The sequence below is a fragment of the Arvicola amphibius genome, chromosome 14 (assembly GCF_903992535.2).
Source record: "Arvicola amphibius chromosome 14, mArvAmp1.2, whole genome shotgun sequence".
NCBI classification, from domain to species: domain Eukaryota; kingdom Metazoa; phylum Chordata; class Mammalia; order Rodentia; family Cricetidae; genus Arvicola; species Arvicola amphibius.
In genome coordinates, this window is record NC_052060.1 from 4,415,532 (window position 1) to 4,425,460 (window position 9,929).

At 41.6% G+C, this 9,929-nt stretch overlaps 1 protein-coding gene across 1 annotated transcript; it reads right to left on the reverse strand.

Annotated features, from left to right (window-relative positions):
* Positions 1 to 393: 393 nt before the first annotated feature.
* On the reverse strand, positions 394 to 9,638 carry LOC119801170 (late cornified envelope protein 1D-like). The gene is made up of 3 exons (XM_038311657.1): positions 9,571 to 9,638; positions 9,241 to 9,450; positions 394 to 655 (listed from the first exon to the last, which is right to left on the reverse strand). Exons 1-3 carry the CDS (start codon positions 9,636 to 9,638, stop codon positions 394 to 396), a joined length of 540 nt encoding a protein of 179 aa, XP_038167585.1.
* Between the last annotated feature and the right edge of the window lie 291 nt (positions 9,639 to 9,929).

The window sequence follows — 9,929 nt, forward strand, 5'->3', positions numbered from 1 at the left end:
GCCATTTCTAAGTCCTCAAAAGAGGGTACTATTACATAGATGATTGTAGTTCCTAGAAATATAGTAAAACAGTCGGTATGAAAGCATAAGAAATAAATATATGTAAAAGGGGACAAGAGATCGGGGAGAAGAAAACATGACAAAGGGATGGCATCGAGATGATGCTGAGAAATGAGCAAGAATCTTGTCAGGAATGATCACCAAAGCCGTTTTATTTGAAACAAAGAGGCAAAGGGGCTCTGTCCTCTGGTGAATGGAATACAGAACCTTTCACAGATGTCAGCATCTCAGAGGGCAGCACAGAAGGGAAGCAGGAGGGGAGAAGGCAGCAAGTCTGGACGAGTCTGCTGAGCATGGCTTCCTCCTGTGACACTTGATGAAGTCTTCCTCAGCTTAGCAACAGCCACCAGACTGTTGGCTACTGCCACAGCTGCTGCCACCACTGCTGCCACAGCAGCCACTGCTGCCACCACTGCTACAGCATCCAGAGCTCTGGTGTCTGCGACGGAGAGATCTGCGGGGCCTGTGGTGGCTCAGGCAGCAGCCACCACCTCCAGAGCTGCAACAGCCCCCGGAACTTGAACCACAGCAGCCCCCGGAACTTGAACCACAGCAGCCCCCGGAACTGGAACCACAGCAGCCCCCGGAACCCAGACTACAGCATGGAGAGACAGGAGGGCACTTAGGGGGACACTTAGGAGGACACTTTGGGGGACACTTTGGTGTCTGACACTTGGGAGGGCACTTGGGGGTGCACTTGGGAGGGGGCTGGCACTGCTGCTGGCTCTGCTGGCAGGACATCTTGGATTTTGTGTGTTCAGGAGCTGCAAGAGAATACACACATGTCAGCCACCTGACACTGTGGATACCTGGCGCCTCCTGACACACAGAGGAGTCATTGGTATCATAGAAACATTATCTATAATTCCATAATTCTAATATGCTCTAGATGTCACATTATGTTCATCATGTCTCTAAAACAGCAGAATCCATGCAACTGAGATACTCATTGTCCCCTGGCATCCAGAAGCACAGAATGGTTATCTAGTGACATTGGAAAATGTGTACTGCTCTTAGTCCTCATAGATGTGCCAGTATACAGATTATTTCAGAGAAAAGTAATTGTATGAGCAAAGAGAAATCGTCACTTGAAGGTAATTTTAGTTTAAAGTCAGAATTTCAAGACCTTCTAGATTACTGATGGGGAAGAAAGTTCAGTACCTGAAGGAAAAATATTTAAGCCCTGTCAGAGCTGCCAAGTCCCTGTTGTGAGTTCAGACTTCCGAGATATCCAAATCACTGCCTGCTCTGGCTAAGGGTGGCAAAGTGGCATCCTGGTGGTGTCCTATTGATCAAAGAAATGTATGAACAGATCCAGAACCAGGGCTCTTTTTTTTTCCCATGACAAAATGAGATTCTTTGTGCTCTTTCCTGATTCAGCTCTTCTTCAAAGGCGAGGGGAAGCATTTTCTTCACAGACCAGCTCCCCTCATAGCCTGTCCAAATGCTTAGTTCTCTGTGCTCAGCATCCCATCCTGGGGAGGGGGGTTCATATACACCAAGGATATTTTGTTCTCTCCTGAGCCAGAAAGTCCCATTCATTCCAGTGTCTCAGAACTGCCACTACTGTGTGTCCATGTCCCCATTGCCTCAGCCCTTACCCTTCACCATGTTTTATGATCTATTGATATGGCCTCTAGGCTGAGAGACCTTTCCCAGCCTCCTGTTCAGCTCTAGTCTGGCAGCCCCTCTGGAAAAGTCTCTGCTCTTGCCTCCCATGGACACTTACCAAGTTGACAGGAAGCTCACAGTCTGTGGGGATCTCAGGAGGTGAGTGATGGAGGTGCCCTGTCCCTCAGCCCTTTTATTCTGATCCTGGGCTCTGCCTCAGCCTACTGGACAGTGTCAGAGCATGTGTGGCTCTTCCTCATGGCACTTAGATGGTAATGTGATTGGTGGTGACTAGATGTTCCTCAACAACTCTCCTCCATGGTACCCAGGAATGCTCTATCTATTAGCACATGGGTCAGGTATGAAGGGAGGAAGTGAATTCCTGGATCCTTCAGCCTGGCATACATAGAGAGTACTTGCCTCGGGAACCAGTCATACCTCTGGCTTCCTCCTTTACTGCTTGTTCTTTATGTAATATCTGCAACTCATATCCCAAGTTGAGCTAAGAAAACCTTGAGTTTCTTGGGTGTCTGATTCAATCCATGTAGTTCCCAACTGTGCCTATACGGGTGCAGTGTAGATGCCTACATTATCAAAAGCCTGCATAATGCATCTGGTTCAGCACAAACATATGCTGAGGTGTGGTTCTGAAATTCTATCTGTCCTGCTACACTTCCCAATAACCATTACAGTGGAATGTTAAGGAGAATATTTATAGAATATTATGAAAATGAATAAAATATTGAAACAGATGGAATATGGATCACAGGAAAGAACATCCTAATATACCGATTACAACGTGCATGTGCATACTGCTAATTATATCGTGAGGATACTGCTTGCTAAAGACAGAAATTGAGAGATGGTTGGTCAGTGAAAAATGCACACTGCTCCTCTAGAGGATCTGAGTTTGGTTCCCAGAATCTACATTGAACAGTTCACAATCTCCTGTAACTCCAGCTTCAGGGTGTCTAACACCTTCTTCTTACCTCCAAATACATGAAGTCATGTACACATAATCACACAGAGAGACAAACAGAGAGAGCTGTGCACAGAAACACTGACACACACAGAGAGAGACAGAAATACACACACACATTATAAAATAAAAATACTGTCTTTAAAAATAGTAATTGAAAGAATATAAAGAGGTTCAATAGGTAATGTATATGAAAATGTACCAAGGAAAACCAATAGTTGGCAAAGTTAATATGAATTAATAATAATGAAGCAGGAATTGTGTTCAGAGAGAGCGGACATCCTTATTTTATCTGTTTATTTACATTTGTTTCAGTAAATATTTTCTTATGTGCTTTAGTGTTTTGGATAAAACTTTTGCCATAAATATTTTGCATGGGTGTCGGGTCCCATGGAATGGAGTTACAGATAAGTGGTCTGCCATGTGGTTGGAAAGAATCAAACTCAGGTCCTCTGGAGCAGCACTCAGAGCTCTTAACAGCTAAGCCATCTCTCCAACCCCCTAAGTAAATATATTTTATATCATATATTTCATGTATTTACATATAATACTCATTTAGAAATATACTACTCTTCTTTTTACTATTTTAATATTTATTGATAGATACTCTGTAGACGCCAGCACATCTCTTTCATGAAAACTATGTGCTATTACAGGTAAGGTCAGATGGCACATTTAAGAAGAAAATCAGGAAAAGGGTTCACATGAGGCCCAGGGAATGATGCTGTTCACCTATAAGAAATAGAGGTATAGAGTCAGTTTACTCTCCCAAGTGAGACATAGCGCTAATGGGCTGTGGCCCTGACAGAAGGCAGGTTCTTTTAAAACCAGTTGTTAGTAGTTCACAAGAATGTTCTCCTGTGGTCATAAGACCTCTCATCTCTCTGTATGCCTCTGATGTTCATTTATATTCTATGTAACCATAGGCTATATGAACATATTACTTAGAACAATTTTTTTCTTTTCAAGATTTAGTAGAAATAGTTGGAATTCATCATAGAAGGATATGGTTGTAAAGAGCCATGATTTTAAGATTACATAACTCTATAAAATATCAGTGAAAAGAGGCAAAGAATAAAACAAACAAAATTGACAAAAATCTCTTCTCCTTAAATGCTGTTGGACTCTGAAATTACCAAGCCTTGGCAATAATATGAGCTTGGGACACAGGGGCATGGTGAGCACAAAGAAAATATGGTGGAGAAACATGGGTGTTTATAAATGTGCAGAGAGTCTTCATATAGAGAGATGTATATCTCCTGTCTCCTGTCATTTATTTTCATCTATGATCTGTCCCCAAGTGTTTTTTAAAAGTACATGTAATATTTACACATACCCTGATTTCTAACTGAAAACGTGACCCCTAAAGCCCCTTTATCTTTCATAGACTGTGTTGCCACAAAGTCAGTAGCTAAGACTTGTTCAGGACTATATAACACTTACGACAAATAGAAACTCTTCCCTTATGTCCTACCCCCTTTAGTGCTACTTTGCCTGAAGCCTTTCCCACCTGCTCTCAAATTTGTTCTTGGTTGAATATATGATTTTCTGATTTTCGTTGATAATTTTCTCTAAATTATATGTTACAAACTTTGGCTGCTATGATAATGCAGCGTAGGTCCACATCATTTTTCCTTTAATCCATGAAGTGTAATGTAGTCATGATACACTGCTTAACAATCATTCTTAGGGTTTGTATTTTTCTTATCTTCAGTAGTTGAACACATTGATCCTATAGCTTCCTGGTGATGTCCAATCCTCTCACTGGCATCTTCATTGAAGTGTGAAATTGGAAATAGATACTCCTAACACTTGGCTCATCCCATGGGAACCTGAACTCTGAGACAGAGTGAGGTACACGTGTCCATATTGTCTCGAGAAATACTTCACTCTATCACATGGCTTGACTTTAGTTTACTACTCAGCTATTCCAAATTGCTTAGCAACTGGGAGAGGCCATTATCTGATCCCTGGTTTCCCTAACGGTAGTTATGAATGGCTCATCTGAAGATTTCTACGATGATGTGGCTGAGATGCCAGCTAGTCCAGACTTCTGCCTCCACGCAGGGCAACACCCAAACTTATTCCTGTATACAAGTATGTATGAGTATCATTCTACCTGGAAAAAGACTAGCGTCAGCCTTGGGTATAAATTCTGGAGACTTAGGCTGCAAGACAAGATGAATATTTTGACAAAAACCTGTTGATATTCTGAGGGTTCTAGTTGTCCAAAGTATCCCATCCCTCATAATCGGAGTGCTGGTGACAATATCCTAAACAGAAGGACTCTGACCAGGTAGAAAAGTTCTTACTGGATGACCAAAAGTCAAATCCAGTTTTCCTTGGGAATCTGATAAAGCACATTTCTGTTTACCATAAACCTCATTTCTTCTGCCCCCAAAGATCAGCAGCTTCAGGCAAGGGCATCTACTTGCTGGCCAATCCACACCCACACAGGGTCATATTTCCTTCCTGCTCCACTAGGATGCTTATTCTGCTGGCCCTGGTGTTTGCAGACTGCAGAGAAGACTATACTCTGGATCAGACTCCTCAGGCCTTATCGGAGCAACAATTTTGCGCCATCGACAATGGTTCATGCAGTGCATCACAGCTGATCAAACTTCAAAGAAGTGTCTGCATATTATCAGCCAACAATGAGACATCTATGTCACACCCCTCCCAAGACTCAAGGACCATTACAGAGGATGTTGTGATAAGATTGTCAGAGGTCAGGCAGGGACAAAGCAAAGCCTTGTCGACAGGCTCATTCATAGCAACCACAATAGATGTGGTTGTCTGCAAGCTGAGTAGATGTAGACAATTTTGACTTCAGGTCTAAAAGATCCAGTTTTTTCTCAGGCTGTGGCCACTCTCATGCTGCCTTGCTCCAGAGGATGTCTCCATACTCAGGAGTCTATGAGCAGAGCAGACATTCATGTTAGTAAACAAAACCAAGAAGAGAATTTGAATTTGGAAGAAGACATAAAAGGATGTCTTGTAGGTCTTAGTAGGATGAAAAGGGGTGAATATCATCAAACCACAAGATGTTCATGTGAGAAAATTAATGAATTAATAAATATTTTATTACAACATTTAAAATAGAGCACAATGAAAAATAGTTTGCCATGGTGATTGGTATGACTTCATGGATGCTAAGATGGTTGAGCAATTACTAAGCATTAAATGAAACAGAGTGTATGGATAGACTTAGACAGGATTGTGAAAATCTTCTCCACTGGTAGCAAAATGAAACATCAAACTCAACCATCATTCATAATTAAAGCCCTGAAGATCCCAGGTGTTGGTTATATACACCATTAATCCCAGCATTCAGGGGCAGGGGCAAGTGGGTCTCCATGAGTTTGAGGCCAGCCTGGTCTACAGAGAGAGTTCCAGAACAGATTCCAAAGCTACAGAGAAACCCTGTCTTGAACAAAAAAAAAAAAAGTCCTGAGAAAATTAGAAATAGAAAAGATACATCAAATGTTTCCTGAATTAATGAGGTAAATGTCAAATGACTTCCTTTATAATGTATACCAAGACAAGAGTGTACACTTCCTCCACTCTAAAGTCTCAGCCAGAGGTCTGGTAAAGGAAGGCAAAAAAAGGATGCAAGGACAAAAGCAAGATGACAAATTGTCTTTGTTTGACAACTATAGTATCCCATATGGAAAATTCCCTAAATTTAACTGGAAAAAATTTTCATACAATGTAAAGCAAAGTGGTATTGTACTAAACCCTACTCCAAGTTCACTGGCATCTCTGTAAGTCAACAGTGAAGTCTTAGCATAGAAACTGGGAAAAGCCACGTTCATGGAATCAGATAAAGAAAACCTTGGAATAAATAGGAGCAAGGAGGTAAAAGAGTTCTTCAATGAAAGCTTCATAAAACCAAAGAAAGATATTTGAAAATACAATAAAAGATGGGAAGACCTACCATTCTCACATATAGCTAGATTTAATATTGTGAAAATAACTGTATTACAGAAAGCATACTCCCAATTAGTTTTAATCATTATTAAATATAATAGAAATTGTCACAGAAATGCAAAATGCAATCTTAAAAATAATGTGGTGTTTAAAATAGCTCACACTAGCAAAGAAATCAAACACATAAAGGTTAATGTCACAAGCATCAAAACACCTCATTAAATTATATTACAGAGCATAGTTATTATATTAAATGCCCAAAAGTGTTGCATACTGTGAGAAAACAAACGTGTGCACAAGTAATGTAGACATCAGAACCCAAGTTAAACCTGCACAGATAGAGTCACGCAATCGTTGATGAAAGTGTCACGAACACACGTGGAAGAAGACAGTGCCTCTTCAGCAAATGGTCCCGAGAAAATATCCTTATACTCAAGAATAAACTGGATCCATTCCTCTTCCCCTGCACAAAGTCCTCTCAAATGAGTCAAACTCCAAAGCTAAGACTAACAATAACTTGAGATACAAAGGGAAAAAAGACTTCAGAGTATAGGGCACAGTGAGGACACTCTAAACTGTTGTTCAGGAAAGAGAATTGTGAAGATTTCCATGACCTTGAAGAGTGAATTCTCAGAAAAGGTAAGAACCAGTAATGAGACAGCTCTCAGGAGGAGAGAATACATTTGTTGGGGTGTTACTACCTAGAAGACACAAAGACCTGCAAAGTTACCCTAAAATCATGAAACTAATAAAAGGAAAAATGAAATAAGCAGCCGGGACTCAAAAGAGAAATGACCAGCAATTTACGGGAAATATTTACTGTTGTTAGACATCAGGAAAATGAAAATGAGACTTACTGACATTTCAGCACATAGAACGCATCATGGCTACCATCAGGAGAAACAATGGCATCTACTGCTGTTGAGGATCGTGGGGAAGAGGAATCTCAAAACGAAAAGGAGAATTTCTTAGCATCCAGGTACACCTCTTCCTGTCTCACAACCAAAGTCTGAAATTCAGCATCCCACAGAGACACCTGCAGACTGGTGGTTCTCACTGAATTATTGCTAACAGCCACCATATAGAACCAGCGTAGATGACCATCGGTGTAGACAATGAAACTGTGGTGTGCATAATCAATGAAACTGTATTCAGTCCTAACACAAATTAAGTCATTTGCAGCTGAATACATGAGCCCAGCCATAACATGAAGTTAGACCCACCAAACACAGAAGGAAAAACTTTGCACATTGTCTATTATTTATGGAGTTTAGATTGAAATACCTGTGCATATGTAGAAATGTGTAATATTCATTATACTTTTCTCAACAGAAATCTTCATTCAGTTCAATGGTGCTTTCTATAACATATAATTAATTTTATTGAAATTATGTTCAGCCGAAGGTTTCATTTGTATGTTCTAGCAGAACTATTCTCTTTTATAAATTGCTCAAATGTTAAATGACAAGTTCTCACAATGTTTACATTGTGAAAAATATTACTTTTTATGGCATACAACTCTAAATGATAGTGGAAGGGTAATTCAACATTTCATTTATATAATGAATTTATTTTGTTTAAATTATGTATGGCACTGTTATTTAAATAACTGAGGACATTTTTATATTATTACACATGTGTACCTAAACTTAAAACAGAAGGTTGAAGGATGAACGACCGCATTTGGGTGCCACTTGAGTGTGAAGTGACACAGGGAAAATGACAACAAAGCCTGTTTCCTACTAAGGACAGGGCAGAGTTAGAGACCCGAAGGTGTCCACAGTTCAGTGAAACCACTGTCTTAGTACAACTGCAGTGACTTGATTTGAAAACAAATCACAGAAGATGGAGCAGGCACAGGCAAAGATTTCCAAACCATTCACTCTTGAGTGCTGATCTCCTCAATGTCAAGATTTCAGCAACCACCAGCAGAAGGGAAGGAGGGAGACCTTTGCGGTGGTCAGCTGTGCAGAAGTTCCCACATTGTCACAACTCAGCTACAGCAGCAAAATAAAGGGATGGAAAATCTGCTAATTTCTGTAGGTCTCCTTTAAAACTTTGTTTATAACAGAGGAAGAAAGACACAGTTGTGAAGAGAAAAGACTTGCTGATGTGCTCTTTGTCCTCAATCTGAGAATTGATTTTTGTCCTTCTAATAAGTGTCTAATAGTGAACATTGACCTTCAAGTCCATTGACACTGAGTTTTTCTCAGGTTTTAAAATTGTGAGAAGTGACTGCCATTTCTAAGTCCTAACATCAGATTACAAATAAAAAGACCATTGTAGTTCTTACAGATACAGTAGAAGAGTTGTTACAAAGTTATAGGAAATGCACACATAAATAAAGAGCTCAGAGGGCAACTATCTGAGAGTAGAAAAGATGGCTACAGGATGGGATGGGGATGATGCTGAGAAATGAGCAAGAGTCTTGTCAGGACCGGTTGCCAAGGCTTTTTTATTTGTAAGAAACAGGCAAAAGGGCTCTGTCATCTGGTGAGTGAAATACAGAATCTTTCACAGATGTCAGCATCTCAGAGCAAAGCTCAAGGAGATAAACCAGAGGAAAGGGCAGCAGGCCTAAACCAGTCTGCTGAGCATGGCTTCCTCCTGCAACACTTGGGAAGTCTTCCTCACCAGCTTAGCAACAGCCACCAGACTGCTGGCTACTGCCACAGCTGCTGCCACCACTGCTGCCACAGCAGCCACTGCTGCCACCACTGCTACAGCATCCAGAGCTCTGGTGTCTGTGACGGAGAGATCTGCGGGGCCTATGGTGGCTCAGGCAGCAGCCACCACCTCCAGAGCTGCAGCAGCCCCCAGAGCTGGAACCACAGCAGCCCCCAGAACTGGAACCACAGCAGCCCCCAGAGCTGGAACCACAGCAGCCCCCAGAGCTGGAGCCACAGCAGCCCCCAGAACCCAGACTACAGCAGGAAGAGACAGGAGGGCACTTAGGAGGACACTTTGGGGGACACTTTGGTGTCTGGCACTTGGGAGGGCACTTGGGGGTACACTTGGGAGGGGGCTGGCACTGCTGCTGGCTCTGCTGGCAGGACATCTCGGCCCGTGGGTGTTCAGGAGCTGCAAGAGAATCAAACACATATCAGACACCAGACATTGTGCCCACCTGAAACATTCTGTCTACCTGAATTTCACCTATAAGCCTGGAAGCATCCATTCATAGTCCTTTCTTTTATAACATACGCACACTGTCACAAATGTTCATCATGAATTCAGAACCTCAAAACCCATGCAAGAAGATACTCATTGTCACCTAGTATCCAGAAACACTGAATGATTTTCTAGTGATAATGGAAAATGTGTACTGGTCTCAGTCCTCACACGAGTG

Bases quoted from the DNA above. Each gene is read 5' to 3' on its own strand.
- LOC119801170 (XM_038311657.1), bottom strand. From the start codon at position 9,638: ATGTCCTGCCAGCAGAGCCAGCAGCAGTGCCAGCCCCCTCCCAAGTGT. The intron at 9,451-9,570 runs GTGCCAGACACC...CTGTGGTTCCAG, and splicing joins ACCCCCAAGTGCCCTCCCAA to CTCTGGGGGCTGCTGTGGTT. The intron at 656-9,240 runs GCAGTCTGGTGG...TCCATGCTGTAG, and splicing joins AGCAGCTGTGGCAGTAGCCA to TCTGGGTTCCGGGGGCTGCT.